General features: G+C 38.0%; 2 protein-coding genes across 3 annotated transcripts in view; one reads left to right on the top strand and one right to left on the bottom strand.

Annotated features, from left to right (window-relative positions):
- Positions 1-20,058, bottom strand: part of LOC123874115 (rho-related GTP-binding protein RhoN-like) — a 167,276-nt gene that overhangs the window by 74,010 nt on the left and 73,208 nt on the right. The window lies entirely within an intron of this gene.
- On the top strand, positions 656-1,905 carry LOC123874114 (mitochondrial import receptor subunit TOM40 homolog). Its single transcript, XM_045919302.1, has one exon. It carries the CDS (start codon positions 774-776, stop codon positions 1,740-1,742), a length of 969 nt encoding a protein of 322 aa, XP_045775258.1. The 5' UTR covers positions 656-773; the 3' UTR covers positions 1,743-1,905.

Here is a 20,058-nt window from a genome sequence, read left to right as displayed (position 1 = left end):
CTCTGAAGGAGTTTCTGTTGAGTGGTGGGTCAGTATAATTATGTAGGTATGGTTCAGGATAGGACTCCAGTATAGAAACCCACGTGGTTCAAGCTGGAGCAAACGATAGTAAAGTATAATTTTTTTTGTAACTTTGGATAGTCAAAATAAAAAGAGTGAAATTTGAAATCCTTGGCCGTCCTACCTGTTTGAGACATAAAGCCCGATATCCACCTAAGCGGAGAGGAGAGGAGATGTGTTCAGTCAACCAATCGAATAATAATAATACCCCAGAATAGCAAGCTGGATACATATCTTACTCGCACTAGTCCCTTTCTGTGTCATTAGTAAGTGACTTGTCACTAAGCCGCTTAAGCGTTTCTGATCTTATACTATGTCCCGGAAACCTAGTCATGAGAGACGAGTAACAAGGTTGTTTATTAATATAATCTCCCTCGATACACGATACTGTGTTGACACAAACTTGTGGCTGTAATGGAAACTAAATACAATTAATATGTATGAACCAAGTATTTCATGTTCTTTCGCACATTGCGCAATATAACTCGGTTTCCAGGTTCCTAGTGTTTCTATTATGACTTAAACAAGTTTGAGTGTGGCCTACACGATATTAATTACAAACGAAATATATATTTAGACTTCTTGCGGTGTGTGAGTTTCTAACTGGCCACATGTCGTGCGCGCAGTTAAAAATATTCCTAGACAGGTCACTGACGCAAGACCTGCTCATCAAAAATACACAAATGTAAAAATTAATATAAAAACAGAAAAATATGGACATTAAGGAGTCCGTGTTTAAAGACGATGTCAGCAATTTCATATTCAGTCTCCAAAAATTGTTGCCCAAGAAAAAGGAAACTTTGACGAGTATCTTCGAGTTTGACAAGCCAACGTTGATAAGGCTCAATGATGTCCATTTGGAGGCGAAGAACGTGTTCCCGAAGTGCTTTGTCGGTGCCAAGTTGGTTGTCCTTCGACAGATAATGGACAAGGTCAAGTTAATGCAGAACTACAGTTTCGGCAAAACGAAGGAATCCTACAAGTGCTTCTCACAACTTTTATACAAGGAAATGGATACAAAAAATATTGACGATGGCTTGCTGATAGACTCTACAGGATCAGCGATAGCTACGTATAAAGAGACAATAGATGACTTCGAAATGAGATTGACCTCAAAGATAAAAGATATAGTTTCATCAGAAACGGAGATAGTCTTTGAGAAAGACAGTGAGAAGTTTATTGGCTCTATTTCTTGCTCCATGAAGGATGTAGACCCGATAACCTTGAATCTGGTGACTCAGTGGATGTATAAGGTTAGGCCGGAGATAAGTATTGGCAGCGAACTTGGTATACGACCTCTGTCGTATCCTCTTTCGCCTGAGTTATCATTCAGCGCGCGGTACGAACGTCAATCCTTCACTCTTTCGTCTACTCTAAGCAGGCTCGGTTTTCAAGTGTGCGTGTTCAAGCAGTTCACCCCAGATTTACGGATAGCGACCATATTTAATGAGAGTAATAAGGGCGGGCCGGCTTCCGTCGGTTTGGCGCTGCACAAAAGCTACGAAAATGGGTCACAGTTGAAAATGTTCGTGGACTCACAGCGCTGTGGAGGTTTCACATACGAAAGGGACGTTCTGTTTCAGGAACATAACGAAGTTCGCGTTATTCGATTGCTGGCGAGCACGCTTATAGACCGGCAGAGGCGGGTGCGGTTCGGCTTCGGGTTTAATTTAGATTTTTGAACTACCCTCCTCATTTGTAAATTGATTGTTAATACGTTTTTGTAGTCATATTTGTTTGTATATAAGTATACATAGGTTTTAGTTATCGATTTATTGTTGTTGAAGCGCGTGGTTTGTTATACTGTTTTGTGAGTGTGATTAAAAATTATTGATTACTACAATATCGTCTGGCATAATTATTTTTGTAAAACTTCTATAACAATTCTACAAAATAGAAATGTGTTCGTGAACAAATAATACAATCTAAAAATATAATCAGACTGACTGACACATTAACCTACAATTACAATGAATGTAGACCCTCAGTCATAGACAATACATAAAAAGAATTTTGAAAAATTCCAACGCGATCTTTAAAAAACTCATGTGGATGAAATCGCAGAAAAAATCTAGTTTTTTTTACATAGAATACAGAACAGCTGAAGTTTTTAAAATAGAAAATCACTAAGCAGTTTTTGATAATTTTTGATACAGACATATAAAATAGCGATTGGTACAAGTATTACTTACAAATTCAAGAGGGCAATTCCAAGGATAAAATGTAGCTTAACAGGGCTCTCTCCGTCACTCGCTTCATACAATCGTAGTTCCAAATTCATTTGAATATTAAGCAACCAAAGTCCATGAAATTTTGCAGACATATTCTAGAAACTAATGTCTGTGTCTGTGGTGTTTTAGATTTTTCTAAAAATATGTAGTTTTAAAATTACAGGGGCTCAAAGATTTGTATGTAAATTTTTAAGACCGCGTAACTTTGAAACCGAATATTTTAACAGAAATCTGGAAAACCACAGACATAGATATTAGTTTCTAGAATATGTCTGCAAAATTTCATGGACTTTGGTTGCTTAATATTCAAATGAAATTGGAACTACGTTTGTATGAAGCGAGTGACAGAGGGACCCCTCTTAACCTAATATATTCTAACCTCTATTTTATGCTAACAAAATTTAGAGCGAAGTTTGAAAAGTTTCAGTAGGTATCAGAAGTGGGATAAACCTCAAAAAGCCAGCTTGTTATCTCTGAGAAGTAAATAGGACAAATTGCGCTTGTTATAAAACTTTTTGTTTCGTCGTCCTTTCGTGGTTTTCGAGGCATAATAAGACGCGGTTGGTTGTTATTTAGTACTGTATTTTTGCTGTAAAGAAATTTTTCAAAACAATTTCTAATGAGTTTGGAAAGATGAACCTTTCAAATTAAATGTTTATTCTGATTACAGACTTGACTTATGAACTTTTCTGTTAGTTTTCATTTAGTTTTTTTTGAAGTTTATTATTTAGCTTTAATCTGCGACCATAATTTTGATGGTATATTATTGTTTCTGGAACGCAGTCTTCACCTGATGCGAGCAAAGCTAGTTATGTATAAGATAGTTTCAAAATGAAAGCTCTGCAAAAGGTACTAGATTTTAGTTAAGATATTCACAGAACGTCAATAAACTTATGTAAAACAGTAGACTATAAACCATCTACCCTCATATTCCCGAATATAAGTGAAAAGGCGGTGTTATACGGGGTGCTTATGTGCCCGGATTTGATACGCATGCAAGCACTAAGCCGTCTAGTAGGTACGGTGGTGCATTGTGTTACGAGGAGCGGGCGGGGAAGCGGAAAAGGAGTAAGCTATTGTTGATGCGATACATAACCGTCATCAGCACCGTCATCTCAATTCCTTGCCGGCACACTACTGTATAGACCATAAATTTAGTATGTACTAGATCAACAATGACAGATTACCGGTGTTACAAAAAATGAAACGTAAATGTGTGCGTGAAATAGAGTTGTCTTGACTGTAGCATTGTATTATCGATAGTCTTACTGGCGAAATCATAGGACACTAATGAGTTAGTTTAACGACGTGAAGTAAACAGTATCTTATAATCTTAAAAAACAAATACATTTCAAATACACAAATAGCAACAAAGCTAAAGCTAGGTAACAAATTATTATTTATTAATGAAATGACTTGGTGCAGCTACTACAAATAAGCAATTTATAATAATCTATATGTATATCACGTTGTAAAGAATAAAAATGCGTAAGTATGGATGTTTCTGCGTGTTTTGGGATTTTCATAAATATTACCGGAATTTGTTAGTTTTCCACCTCTATTTTTTTAAAGGGTGCAAGTGAATATAATTTGATTAATTACAATAACACTGGTATAATGTCTAAGTGACAAGTCAATAAAAATAAATAATATACATATATGGCGCTCAATTCATAGCTAATGACCGCCCCGATAAGCACTTAAATACAGTAATGTACGGGTTACCCATAACCCTGTATATGAAATCTAAGTCACACCAAATAAAAAGGAAAACCGGCCAAGTGCGAGTCAGACTCGCGCACTGAGGGTTCCGTACTGGGGAATTTTTTCAAACATTTTGCACGATGATAAATCAAAAACTATTATGCATAAAAATAAATAAAAATCTGTTTTAGAATATACAGGTAAAGCCCTTTCATAATATGATACCCCACTCGGTATAGTTATCTTACTTTGAAAATTGAAACATATTTTAATTTTTTTTTAAATGGTGTAAACACAAATTCACAGTTTTCAGATTTATTCCAGTATTTGTGCTATAAGATCTACCTGCCTGCCTTTCATGATTATAGGTCAACGGGAAGTACCCTATAGGTTTCTTGACAGACAGACAGACAGACAGACAGCTTAAGCATATCACATCAAACCTACCGGCAGACACGATTATCGACTATCGATACTTGTGACGTCATCACTTTGTCAATCCCTATCGTAACCAAACGTTTTTAAATTTTACACAAAATATCCAAAAATTCTTCATTTAGCAATGTAATTTGATGATAAGTCTTAAGGGAAACCTATCATCTAAGCTTCCAATAGTTATTTTGCCTAATTTTCAAACAAGAAATGACGAAATAATGATTATAAACAATTAGTATAAATAATCAGTAATTACCTGTGAAACGTGTATTTACGCGGATTATAACGTCTTGTAACGTCACATTCGCTCACTGAACAAGACACCATGGTGGCAGGACATAGATTTTACGTTTTAATCGTAAAATTATTTAGTAAATGCAAAAAATCACCTCGACTTGGAACAGGCCGAACTCTTAAGGACCGATACTCACGTAAACAATGACTTATCGGCATCTTGTTTCGCTATCTCGCTTTCGCTCGCGGCAGTGTGTCTTATCTAACTACTCTCGCTCCCTCGCTTTGTCAGTCTTTGAGCGTAGCGAAAAATCGTAGGTCTATGGTATAGACATACAGTAGCGACAATCATGAAGTACAATACAAATTAGTAATTGTCGAACAAACTATTCCTTATGGCCTTAATATATTATGTTATATCATGTAATAGTTTCACGAACATTAAACGGCCAAGCCGTACTTTTTTAACCAAGATTTAGGGTTTGTAGAATCAGAGCTTGTAAGTATAGTTATTGTAAGAGAGACCTCTTCTCAGTATGAAAAGGGTTTAGGCAATAATCCACCACGCTGGCCAAGTGCGGATTGGTAGAATTTTTTCAAGATTGGGTACATTACGGATGTTTTCCTTCAACGTTAACGCAAATGATAGTTAAAACTCATGAGTTTTATAACTTTAAAAATTAGAAGTGCGTGTCTGGGATCCCGGCCCCCTCGAATAGGTGACTGAATGAATTATAATTATTTTTTAAATTATGTAATCGCTTTCGATTATTAATGTGCTCACAACCTTATTCTGTCTGAGCTTTATATTGGGGCGTCGTCTGGGAAAGATTACTCGAGTAATATGAGCATAAAACGCTGCACCAGAGTATGTAAGCTCTATGAAAATAGCGATTTTTGGTGGATAGTGGGAGTGATATATTGTATGGAGATAGGTGGATTTTATTGGAAAAATTGCAGTTTAAGTACTTAAATATCTTCCGTTATCGGAGAAACGATAGATGTCGGTTCAAAAGTGCTGGAGTGGTGACCTCGTACCGGAAAGAGCAGTGTTGGCAGACATCCCACTAGGTGGACAGACGACATCAGTTTTTCTTTCTTTCTTTCTAGGATTCAGATAGCGCAAGACAAGGTAAGCACGCAAAATAAGTGATCCAGTCTGAAATTACATAGCGCTTGTACGAGTCATAGAGTAAGGATTAAATACAGCTGAGATCTGGTTTTGTAGGTAGATTCTTTCGGATGATTTCTACAGTTTCATATCTTTTGAATTCAGATAAGTAGGTAAATGTTTGACTGCAATCTCACCTGGTAGTAAGTAATTATGCAGTCTAAGATGGAAGCGGGCTAACCTGGAAGGGGTGTGATAGTTTTCATTAATCCCATATTTCTTTGGTTTCTACACGACATCGTACTGGAACGCTAAATGGCTTGGCAGCACGGCTTTGCCAGTAGGGTGGTAACTAGCCACGGCCGAAGTCTACCACCAGACCAGACCAGAACAGGAAAAATTCCAAACCCCTGCCTGGAATCCACTAATAAGACCACCGACTCCACTAATAAGAGGCCGTCAAAAATACACTTCGGATTGGACTATACTAACGGTTCATAGAAACCGATCTACCTTTGACTAAAACCTATGTCATTATCATCATTGTCATTATCAGGCGTCACACGTCCACAGCTGGACAAAGATCTCTTGTAGGGACTGCCACATCCAACGGCTCTCTGCAACTCGTTTGATATCGTCCATCCACTTAGTGAGAGGTCTTCCGACGCTGCCCTTTCCGGTGCAAGGTCGCCAACCCCCGACCCAAAAAGAGGGTTGTTATAAGTTTGACGTGTAGTGTAGGTATATCTGTGTATCTGTTTGTCTGTGTATCTGTGTATCTGTCTGTGGCATCGTAGCTCCTAAACTATTGAACCGATTTTAATTTCGTTTTTTTTGTTTGAAGGGTGGCTTGATCGAGAGTGTTCTTAGCTATAATCCAAGAAAATCGGTGCAGCCGTTTGAAAGTTATCAGCTCTTTTCTAGTTACTGCAACCTACACATGTCGAGGGTGTTATAATTTTTTAATTTACACTTGTATGTAAAGACCTTTAATAAGAGAGACCACCCTATTAAGAGGGCTCTCTCCGTCACTCGTTTCATACAATCGTAGTTCCAATTTCATTTGAATATTAAGCAACCAAAGTCCATGAAATTTTGCAGACATATTCTAGAAACTAATATCTATGTCTGTGGTTTTCCAGATTTCTGTTAAAATATTCGGTTTCAAAGTTACGCGGTCTCAAAAATTTTCATATAAATCTTTGAGCCCCTGTAATTTTAAAACTACATATTTTTAGAAAAATCTAAAACACCACAGACACAGATATTAGTTTCTAGAATATGTCTGCAAAATTTTATGAACTTTGGTTGCTTAATATTCAAATGAAATTGGAACTACGATTGTATGAAACGAGTGACGGAGAGAGCCCTGTTAAATTTCCTTCCCCAAAAAGACGCAGGCGTCCGTACTCCGTACATTTTTATAAAAGTGTCACCTCTAAGCCTCGCACCGACCTAAATAAACATCTTGCTTACTCCCAACCTAAGATATTTGAACGTGTACAGATAGATAGGATAATGTTAAAAATGTGTTATAGAAGCTTACTTATTTTTACCCGACTGTTTGATCTAATGGCAAGCGTCAACTATTAGGCAGCAGTCCAAATACAACAGCTAACTTTATGGAAGATATAATGTGGCTAATTCTGTTTTACACAATCTCTAAACTAAATTGAAATACTAAATGTAAGCCTATCTCTTTAGTTTAGTTTAGAAATTGTGTACAAGACAATTAACCACAACTCTGAGATAAAGAGCTCAGAGCAAACAAACGATTATTTTGAGCGCTAATGCACTAACCGCTCACTTTTTCAATTTACGTTGCCCAGTAGATATTTTATAAAAATCTTTTTACTGACCGCTCTATGTATGAAGTAAGTCTCTCTAACAACTTTCAAGTATTCAGGCTCCTCAAATTCGGGGTAAACATTCATAATAAGGTGGGAATGGTAATGTAAGAAGCTGTTAGTAGGAAAGGGTTGGCATGTAAATCACACTAATATTATAAAGGCGAAAGTTTGTATGTGTGTGTGTGTGTGTGTGTGTGTGTGTGTGTATGTTTATTACTCCTTCACGCAAAAACTACTGGACGGATTTGGCTGAAATTCGGAATGGAGATAGATAATATCCTGGATTAGCACATAGGCTACTTTTTATCCCGGAAAACCAAAGAGTTCCCACGGGATTTCGAAAAACCTAAATCCACGCGGACGAAGTCGCGGGCGTCTGCTAGTGTGTTCATAAAAATGTTGAGAAAGAAAAGTAGCTACATTTTACACTGGTCGACTTGCCCCGACCTAGCACCCTTAACAATCATGTAAAAAGTTTCTGAAAGAATCCGCGTACCTATTAGTGAAAACTTGAATAAGTAGATTGAAATTTGTAAACAATTGCACAAGAAGTTGCGGAATGAAAAACTTGCAAAAATTCATATTGACTGATTAAGTTCTGCAAGAAACTATGATCAACCCATTTCCGCCCCACTACTGAGTACGGGTCTGCTCTCAGAATGAGAAGGGTTTAGGCCATAGTCTGCCACGCTGGCCCAATGAGAATTGGCAGACTGACTTCACACACCTTTGAGAACATGGAGAACTCTTAGGCATGCAGGTTTCCTCACGATGTTTTCCTTCACCGTTAAAGCAAGTGATATTTAATTGCTTAAAACGCACATAACTGAAAAGTTAGATGTGTGTGCCCGGGATCGAACCCCCGACCTCCGATTAGGAGGCGGATGTTCTATCCACTAGGCTATCACAGCAAGAAACTATCGCCAGTGGATACTTGGCATTAGAGTTAAAATAGTAGAGTCTTATTGTATGTGCAACGATTTGGGAGCCCGCTGAGCCAAGAAAACGTCAACAATCACCTATGTGATTTAATGGGAGGGGTCAAACCGCTCAACAATGAGGAATACGACGCAGAAAAATGATGTAGCAAAATGGTAAAAAAGAAGCTATTAGCTGGAAAGGGTTGGCATGCAAATATGTTCATAAAATCTTGAGTATAATATAGTAAGTATCTCATTTTTCAAGAAGCACTCATATTATCGCCTTTCTTACTCTTAGCTTTATGTGCATGCATTATGGTAGGTAGTATTTTTTTATTATTTGTGTGCTCTTAGTTTTTCTCTAAGGGTGAGATTTATAGAGCGCACTTTGACTTTGCCCAAACTTAAGATTGAGTTAAAACGAGACAGGTTTATGTGAGAGATATACATCTGTCTCGTTTTAACTCTGTCTTAAGTCTAAGCAAAGTCAGAGTGCGCTCTTAATCTCACCCTTAGAGAAAAACTAAGAGCACACAAATCATAAAAAAATAATCTTATAATAATAATAATAAATATATATATAATCTTATAATAATAATAAATAAATAAATATAAATCAAATAATATATAATAAAAATCTTACCATGAAACCGTTGGATAAAAATACAACCCTCTATTTGACTCCTTGGTAAAATAATCCCTATTTCATAGTTTATGGTTTCACATTTGTTTCAGGCTTTTGAATAAAAGAAACCACATTAATTAAATTGATTCATCCGTTTGAGCACTACGATGCCACAGACAGACACATAGGTAGATACACATGTTAACTTCTAACACCCCTCTGTTTGCGTCGGGGGTTAAAAATACGCGAGGCCCACGTTACTTTACCCATAAAATGTTTATATAGTTTAAGTTAACGTTAAAATTAATTATAATTAATTCGTTAGTTAAATCAATAACTATAAGATAATTTTTATGAACGGAAACTTACGAGTAGGTAGGTAGTAAATTATTTTGACGATTCAAAAGCACTTTAAAAGTTAACTTGAATAAAAATATATTCTATTCTATTCTACAGAAGAACATCATTTCCATCGACCATATTACAATCTTGGCGGTTTTTGTACATTAAAGTTAATTTGAAAAGTTAGACTTGGGGTTCTGAAATGAATAATTCATTACTTAAAAGTCGATAGAAAACAGAGTTTTTAGCTAACTACAGTCCATGGTCTCCATACCAATATTATAAACTAGCTGATGCCCGCGACTTTGTACAGATTTATGTTTGATTTTCTGGGATAACAAATGTAAATTAAAAATATATAACACCCCCGACAAGTGAAGGTTACAGTAACTAGAAAAGAGCTGATAACTTTCAAACGGCTGAACCGATTTTCTTGGAATACGAGTATACTAAGAATACTCTCGATCAAGCCACCTTTCAAACAACAAAAACTAAATTACAATTGGTTCATTCGTTTAGGAGCTACGATGCCACAGACTGATACACAGATACGTCAAACTTATAACACCCTTCTTTTTGGGTCGGGGGTTAAAAAGTAGTCTATGTCACTCTCCAGATCATTAATTATTTATACCCATGCAAAGAATCACGTGACTCCGTTGCTCCGTTGCGAGGTGATTATAGGACGAACCAATTAAGTATAAACCACCAAACCAACAAACGAACACACTTTCGTATTTATAATATGGGTAGTGAGTTAGTGATATAATAGAGTAGGCAGTGAAGTGATGCGAAAGTGTGTGTCTGCTGGCTTTTTACTTGATGAAAGTTAGAGAGACAGCTTGCATTCCTGAGACGTATATGATAAATTAAATAAAGGCTACCTTTTGTCCCGGGAAATCTTGGGATTTAAAAAAAAACCTAAATCCACGCGGACGAAGTCGCGAGCATCATGTAATTTTCGATATAAATTATGAAAATGGACGCAAAACTATCAGGTCAGCGTCTCAAAAATGTAAAAATGTCATGAAAATTCCACAGCAACACGGTGAAATTTATTCATTGCTGAAATTTTGAAACTAGGGCCGCAGCGGAACGTGAAAACGAAATCATTTTTGAGAAAGAATTTTCATTTCTGTCCTACATTTTTCTTGTCCCTTTTTTGGGAAATTGCATTCATTTTTTTCGAGTGTCGTATCCTGTTTTCATGTTTAATTATCTCACGTACCTGCATACCGAATTTTTCTCAATACATAGTTTCCTAAAAGCATTGTTTTTTTTTTTTCAATATATAACTAATATAGTAATATTTTTAAATATATTTTTGCTTTACAAATGAAAAAATATGTAGGTACTTGTATAGTTCATAATATAATATCGTAGTTATTTCGAATATAGGTAGTCACCAGTGTTGTAAAGTAAAAGCCAGCAATATTTTTAGAAGCAACTACTTAGAAAGACATTTTTTATTCGATTACAAGTTAGCCTTGGTTTTAAATGACAATTTGATGGAACCGGGTTAACTTGGAAGAGGTTTTTTTTATATATCATAAAGTGCTGACGACAGTACTTTAGTAACATTGCAATCTTGCTTACGAGTAGAGCTAATAAGCAATTTTATATTAACCTAAACTTATAAACTTTCTTGGAAGAGGTATATGGCAGTTTAATTAAACCCATACCCATAATCTTCTTCTACGCGGCATCGTACCGGAACGCTACATCTTTACCGATCTTGTGCCTTCCACAACATTTTCCTTTCACTTCTACCAGATTAGACTAGAGACAATTTCCTGTTTTTTTTTTTTTTTTTTTTTTAAATTTATTCGAAGAATCACACAAATATGTGTGTGTAAAAATATGTGTGTGTGTGTGTGTGTGTGTGTGTGTGTGTGTGTGAGTGCGTGCGTGCGTGCGTGCGTGCGTGCGTGCGTGCGTGCGTGCGTGCGTGCGTGCGTGCGTGCGTGCGTGCGTGCGTGCGTGCGTGCGTGCGTGCGTGCGTGCGTGCGTGCGTGCGTGCGTGCGTGCGTGCGTGCGTGCGTGCGTGCGTGCGTGCGTGCGTGCGTGCGTGCGTGCGTGCGTGCGTGCGTGCGTGTGTGTGTGTGTGTGTGTGTTTGTTACTCCTTCACGCAAAAACTACTGAACGGATTGGGCTGAATGGAGATTGATTATACCCTGGATTAGCACATAAGCTACTTTTTATCCGGGAAAATCAAAGAGTTCCCACGGGAATTTTTAAAACCTACATCCACGCGATTGAAGTCGCGGGCATCAGCTAGTCAAAACAATATTTTCAAAACAAATTTTAAAATGTCTCTGCCAGGAATCGAACCCAGGATCCCCCAATTACAAGACCACAGTGCCTCTGTGACAGTGCTCACCACTGAGCCAGAGAGGTCGTCAAAATAGGAATCGTCAAAAAAACTGGGCATTTGCCCCACAGTGGATACTGATAATTACGTCATCACTACTAACGACCAAATCATCACATGATTAATTTTAATGCTAGGAACCACGTTAGCGTTTTTAAGAGAACATAAAAACAGGATAAATTTCATGTCGAGATGAAAATAGGGGAAGTAAATGATTGATCTATGACGGCAATTCTTAAGGTGGGTACACATTAGGCGTAGATTGGCATGTGCGCTGTCTAATCAATCTCTTTGATTAATTTTTTCCAGCTACTTAAGCAAGATATTGAAGCTAATTTGGTCGTTTTCATACCCAGCTGAGTTTGTTGTGGGCTCTTCTCAGACTTGAGCGCGTTTGGAACCCTCGTAGCTTTAGTTTTTAAGTAACGTAATTAATTATCACCACTATATCGTACAAGTTTAACAATTTCGACCATCAAAAGGAGTACAATTGTACCTACTTTGAATAAATGATTTTGACTTTGACTTTGTTTAATTTCCTACATGTTCTGCCTTTATTATATACCTAAGTCCTAAGAGGAGAAAATGAGTGACGTAATATTACGGTACAGTTCAAACTAGAAACTTCTGATTTCTCATGCAGATTTCTGTAACGTTGGGCTCCTAGAAATCATTGAAATTCCAAACGATCTTTGAAACAGTTCATCCGTTTAAAACGGACGCAGTCTCAGGAAAAAGTAGTAAAACAGTAAAATTAGTGAGTTAGTTTGTTTGATTCTTTCAGGCAGTCTGGATCTACATAACCAATTTTATACACCCATAGTATATTTACCTACTATATTTTTTGATGTCAATTTTCCAGAGGCTAGTTAGTGAAAAAAAAAACGGGTCAAGTAACGATATTCAGGAAAGTAGCTAGATTACATAAAATTCAGCGAATACTTATATAGCAATAGTGCAATAATCGCAATGTAATAATCATAGTTCGCGTGCTAGTCCGGAATTACCGGAAATGTTAGGAAGAGATAAACAAACTAGACTTTTTGTTTATTATGTGCCGCGGTGTTTATGAATGTGACGCACAGTGGGCACTGGGCCAGAGTGTCCAGACAAAATAAATGTACCCTGAAATAGAATTAATGAGCACGATAACGCGATTCCCCATTCCACCACCGTCTGGACACAGCTGGTGGATCCTGCTTGATTACGTATGTCTGCGCCAAATTACCTGAAACAAAGGGAAACATTGATTGAATTAATTCGTATTAACACCAAACAACTTTTTTCCTATAAATAAAGCTTTTTTTCCTATAAATAACGATTTCCTATAAACTTATTTCCTATAAATAAAGCGCAATACCCACAGACGCAGTGGAGTGACACAGTGACGGTTTCTTTCATTTTTAACCCCCGACCCAAAAAGAGGGGTGTTATAAGTTTGACGTGTGTATCTGTGTGTCTGTGTATCTGTGTATCTGTGTCTCTGTCTGTGGCATCGTAGCGCCTAAACGAATGAACCGATTTTAATTTAGTTTTTTTTGTTTGAAAGGTGGCTTGATCGAGAGTGTTCTTAGCTATAATCTAAAAAAATTGGTTCAGCCGTTTAAGAGTTATCAGCTCTTTTCTAGTTTTCTTGTAGAAAAGAAGGTTAGATAACCGTTAGGTTCATAATATTATGTCTATAGACAAATGTCAAGGCTGTAAAGATGGACGTTGCCTAAATACATAATTATTTATTTGAAAATGATGTTTTGGAAAACTCAGATACTTTGGATCGTCGGGGGTGTTATAAATTTTCAATTTAGACTTGTATCAACCTGAACTAAGTTTTATTTTATTGTGGCATACGGTTGAAATTGATCAAGTAATAATTCCTGCCCGGAAAAATAAAAAACTAGACAAGTAAAAAAAGCTCGAGGCCTGAGCTCTACGGCCCTAAGGTCTCCACATTCAAAGGCACAAATATCAAGCTCCCATCGAGGGTTCCACGCCTCAATGGTCCGTTCGGCGCTGGTGGCCGCTGCACCCGCTATAGGTTGCCTGAATGTTGAATGCAGTTAAAATGTTCATTTAATTAGTTAAAAAAAAAGAATATTAGCCATGTTAATCATGACTAATATTCCCCTATCCCCTCCAACTAAGCGCAAAGCTGTATTAGGAGTAGGTACGACAGTAGTGCAACGGGTGGGGTTTGAACCGCTGGCCTTTTAGAATTCAGTCGGCTCCTCAACCTGTTGAGCTATTGAGGCTTTGTTTGAGTGGCCGTTGAGTTATTTATAACAATCCACCATGTGTAAGTGTAAATATTTTCAGCAGTCTATATTTCGAGGCTGGTTCGCACAGTGTTGTTCAGGTCGCCCTCATACATAACGAGGCGCACTACAGTTTCACCGCACTGGTGTTACTGTACCGTAACTTATTGCACTCTACATTTACCCCACTCTTTTATTAAAAAGTACAAGTGTAAATTACCCCGACGATCCAAAGTATTTGAGTTTTCCAAAACATCATTTTCAAATAAATAATTATGTATTTAGGCAACGTCCATCTTGACAGCTTGACATTTGTCTATTGACATAATATTATGAACCTAACGGTTATCTAACCTTCTTTTCTACAAGAAAACTAGAAAAGAGCTGATAACTCTTAAACGGCTGAACCAATTTTTTTAGATTATAGCTAAGAACACTCTCGATCAAGCCACCTTTCAAACAAAAAAAACTAAATTAAAATCGGTTCATTCGTTTAGGCGCTACGATGCCACAGACAGATACACAGATACACAGATACACAGACACACAGATACACAGATACACACGTCAAACTTATAACACCCCTCTTTTTGGGTCGGGGGTTAAAAATAAAGGCTTCTCATTCTGAAAGAAGACCCGTGCTCAGTAGTGGGCCTGCAATGGGTTGATTATGATGATGATAAGTTTATAACAATCCATAAAGTGTACAAGTAAATCTGGGGACACGAGAGTGCCCTCGCCAAGTCGAGCAAAGAGGCATAGCCGTATATGTTCAGCAGTCTATATTTTGTGGCAGGTTCCCTCAGTATGAGTGAGAACGAGAGCTGGACGCTAACCAAGACAGGGGAGAAGGAGAAGATATCCACAGAAGAAGACAGGGGAGAAGGAGAAGACATGCTCACTTTCTCCCGCCTTAGGAAACAGATGCAAACATGTGCTGGTTCATCGTCAGGACGCCGCAGTCACAACCGATACCCGGGATTCTGATACGCCTCATTCCTGATATGGGCTGTCCCGCTGGTAATTTTTGACAGTGCCAGTGAGGCCCACATACCCGCTTTTGTGCGGGATGCGTAAGTATATTTTCCGTCCGGTCACCCTCGTATAGAACGGGGCGCACTACAAGTTACAACAGTTACACCGCGCTGGTGTTCTGTACCGTAACTTATTACACTCTACATTTACCCCACTCTTTTATTAAAGCGGAAAATAAAGGCGCGGTATCGGGTAGCTTTCAGTACATTACAATAAATCTTTTGAGAGGAAAATGGCTGTTTGACTATAAAATAATATTAACAGTAATTCAATAAGTTAAAAAATAAATTCAATAAGTTTTTAGACAGATAGGTAGAACACTTTATTGCACACAAAAACACATGTAAAGGAGCACAGCACAGAAAGTAGAAAACAGAAAAAACAATTGTGTGCAAGGGCGGCCTTATTGCTTGGAGCAATCTCTACCAGGCAACCTTTAATTAAAATTAAAAGTTAAACTTTTTAATATAACTTAGAACTACATATTTTACACAATAATTTAAAGGGCCACGCAGACAGACGAAGCAGAGTCGAATCTTTTTGATAACCCCACCTTTGCCCACTAAACAAACATCTTTTCGTTATAGGTGTCACCGACAATCCTCTGTGACGGGCCTGCGTGGAGGTCGATGAAACACCGACGCACGTGCCTAGAGAACACGGCAGAACAACGAGAACGCCATTTGGGGTCCCCAACCTCACTTCATGAAGCCCTCGGCAACCTGGGCGGTCTACTCGACTTCTGGAGCGAGCTTGGATGGCTGAAGTGAAGACTTCGGCGGGGAGGGGCAGCGCATGCACAACAGACGGAAACGTTTAACTGCGGAAACCAGCCCAGAGAGAAGAACGAAAGAAACCCATCTTTATGTACTTCGGCATGCCGTTGAAATTATCATTTCAGCCTAAGGACTTGGCACTTATTCCATTTATCCACCCTAAAACAATCATCCTAGGGTGTATATCCATACGAAACAAAGGTCTGTCTCTCCACCTCCGACTAAAAATATCATACAAATTCACCGTCCGGGGTTGATATCGATGGGCGCACGTTTCAGACTATACACCCTAGGATGGATGTTTTAGGGAGGATTAACGGAATAAGCCACGCTTTCTAGATCTAAAATTTAGATCTAGACCTAAATAGAATCTAAATCTAGATTCTAGACAGGGCTTGCAGTGTGTGGAAGGCACGGCTATCTTAAGGCTAGTTTACACTGTATACACAGAATTGTTTGGGTCACTGCGGCCACAATATTGTGTGCGATCGGTTTAACCCTACTCCTTTATTAAAGCGTAAAATAAAGGGACGATATCGGGTAACTTTCAGTACATTTGAGTAAATCTTTCGGGACACGTCGTAAATAAGCGCCCGGGTCTATTCTGACCCGGTTACAGGATTACAGTGGATTGTTCGGTGTTTCTTTGTTTTTTTTTAGGGTTCCGTACCTCAAAAGGAAAACGGAATCATTTTGTTATCTGCCTGTCTGTCCGTCTGACCGTCTGCATGAAATTTGGCAGGTAAATTGTAGGTCTTACAGCACAAGTAAAGAAAACATCTGAAACCCGTGCATTTGGTGGTTACATCACAAAAAAAAATTAATGTGTTTCAATTTTCAAAGTAAGATTTTGATTAATCGTGCAAAATGTCGGAAAAATACCCGAGTATGGAACCATCGGTGTGCGAGTCTGACTCGCACTTGGCCGGTTTTTTTGTTTGTTTATCCCTTCCGACTTATTGACCTTCACAAAAAAACTTTTGGGGTAGCGTGTTAAGCTCTGAATTATAAATGAGAAATGCTTAACTTTTATGTTAAGACAACATGATGCCCGCGACTTCGTCCGCGTAGATTTAGTTCTTTGAAAATTCTGTGGGGACTCTTTGATTTTCCGAGAAAAAAGTGACCTAGATACATATCTTTGTACCTTTTGTCAAAATTGATTGATAGGATGGGCCGTGAAAAATTATACAGGCAGACAGACAGACCCACTTTCGACGACGAGAAAAGGTTTAGCGAATACCCAAGTTTCTAGACCCAATAGTTTGAGATGTAAGTTCAGTAAATTATACCTAAGTAACTACTTGTCGAGAAATAAAGTTTGGCTGTAACTAACAAAAATAAATATCAAGGACGTTGTAACATTGAGAGCCTCGATAGCTCAACGGTTGAGGAGCGGACTGACTTCCGAAAGGTCAGCGGTTCAAACTCCACCCGTTGCACTATTGTCGTACCTACTCCTGGCACAAGTTTAACGCTTAATTCCAGGGGAAAGGGGAATATTAGTCATGATTAGCATGGCTAATATTCTTCATTTAAAAAAAATGGTACCACAGAGTTGAGTCCAAGTTAATATTTGGAGACCATAATAAGTATAACGAAAAAACCAACGAAACAAGAAACTCACGAAAAAATATGTAATAGAAACAACGTAAATGTTTGTTCCGTCCCCATTCCTAAACAAAGACAAAGCTTGGAGTGGCACCAACTGTTGTCAAAGTTCCATGTTTCGCACATGCTAGTAATAACTTCGTTGGGACAAAAAAGACCCAACAAAATGTCCCTAATTTTCCACATTAATCACACGGACTTGCATAATTTTGATGACCTCTGGTTCCAAACTTCCGACCTAACTTTTAATTACTCTCAATTAATTACAAAAAAGAAAGAAAGAAATTCACAAGACAAACTCGTAGAAAGGACATGCCTAAGTTTTTTTTATATTATTGGGAAAACAAACAGCTATACATATTACATAATTTTCTAGTCTAGTTTATATGTATAAATACACTAAGCCAGTTAAGTTTTCACACTTAAAAGGATTAATTACTTAAGTTAGCTTATTTCCCGATCGGGTAGATTATTTTGGCTCGCATACAAAATGCCGAAAAATAGAATTAAAAAAAAAAATAGAATTTCAAAGAATATTCGAGAAATCATGACTGATATTCCCTTTTATTTAGGTTTAAATCTAAATTATTTAGGTTTTTATTGTATTTATACATATTATTACTTTAGGTAAACTTTTAATATAGCTACTTTCAAGTCACGACTGAATACGCATCATATAGGCAAGCGCGGTCCATCTTTAGGCTGCATTATCACTTGCCTGCAGGTCTGGGTGCAGCCATAGCACTATTCTATAAATTAAAAAAAATAAATTTCATTCTACTATCTACTAAGTAGGTATGAATGAATGAATGAATATACTTTTATTGTACACCACAAAATTAGTACAGAAAAACACATAAAAAGCTCAACAAAATATAGGTACAATTTGGCGGCCTTATCGCTACCTAGCGATCTCTTCCAGGCAACCAAAATGGTCCAAAGGATATAGCTATAGATATTAGAGGTAGGTGGTGCAAGTATACATTTATATATAATATTTATATATAGGTACCTATGTTTCTTTTTCTTTTCCTTCATTCTGTCTATCTGCGTACCTACTGTTTTATCACTAGAATACCTCTAAGTATTAAGTTTATGTCCCAACTCCTATGTCCAATTTTTGACGATTCAGTAGGTATACTATTTGATACTCCGCAGTACCACGGCTCAAGACAAAGATCTTTGAACACACAGGCCGGGACTTTACCTAGGCATCACTGTCAGGTATAAAGTCAAAGTCAATATCATTTATTCAAAGTAGGTACAATATATACCAGTAGTGTACATATTGTACCTACTTTGAATAAATGATATTGACTTAGGCATGCACTATTAATTAGCTGAAGAATAAAGAAGTTTTTTCCGTCATCCTGTAAAGTTGTTAAAATTGAGATAGTACCGGTTGCCAGTTGCACAGTCAGCTATCATTCTTCTACTTATTTCCCTCGACACATATCATGGATCTCTCTACAGCCCTTATTTTCTTTAGGTGCCCAATATTTCTTTCAAAATGGTTATCACTATAAAACTAAAATATATCCACATATTCAGCCGCTAGTATTCCGCTCGTTCCGGTTACATTGTGTACCTTAATAAGCACCTATTCGATATTCTTGCCGTGTACAGGTTATCAGATATGCTGCGTTAGTGTCATTTTTAACCCCCGACCAAAAAAGAGGGGTGTTACAAGTTTGACGTGTGTATCTGTGTATCTGTCTGGGGCATCGTAGCTCCTAAACTAATGAACCGATTTTAATTTAGTTTTTTTTTGAAAGGTGGCTTGATCAAGAGTGTTCTTAGTTATAATCCAAGAAAATCGGTTCAGCCGTTTAATAATAATAATAATAATAAGCGCCGTGTGGCAACGGCTGAGTAGAATATTGCCACCCCATCTCTTGCCCGTGGGTGTCGTAAGAGGCGACTAAGGGACGGGGGAGGGGGGAAGGGAGAACCACTTTCCATCAGTAAGGTCAGGTGTGCAAGGGCAATGGGTGTGGCAAGGTGGAGTGCTGGTGATGCTCCCAGTATCACTGGTACTGTACCAAGCCACTGTACTTACTCTGCCCGCGAACCCCTGACTTTAAGGTTCTCCAACCGGTGTGGTGGTGGTGTACCCACTACCCACCGATCCAAGCTATCTCATGGCTCGAGAACATGGATGTTCTGTTGAGGCTGAGATAGCACAGTCAGCATCAGTGTAGGATGCTGACTCAGGGCGGCAGCGGAAGAGTATCTAGTATACCAACGGTGGCGTCCAAAGGGCTTAACTTGTTAGTTAAGTCCACTACACACTCTTGTGCTTGGACATGCACCAGGAGTTTAAATTACGGTCCAATTTAAACAATGAAAATGCAAGCAAAAGTACATCCCCAAGTGCCCGGCGACCCTGAGAGGGACTCTGATGATGGTGAGGACGTATCTCGAGGGGTTAGGGGAAAGATGAATCTCCGGGTGGCGGTCTTTAACCATCAAACGACCGGCGATATGCCTATGGACTACG

Source organism: Maniola jurtina, chromosome 17, assembly GCF_905333055.1.
Source record: "Maniola jurtina chromosome 17, ilManJurt1.1, whole genome shotgun sequence".
Taxonomy (NCBI): Eukaryota; Metazoa; Arthropoda; class Insecta; order Lepidoptera; family Nymphalidae; genus Maniola; species Maniola jurtina.
The sequence above is the reverse complement of the archived record's forward strand: the minus strand, read 5'-3'. Positions and strand labels throughout refer to the sequence as shown.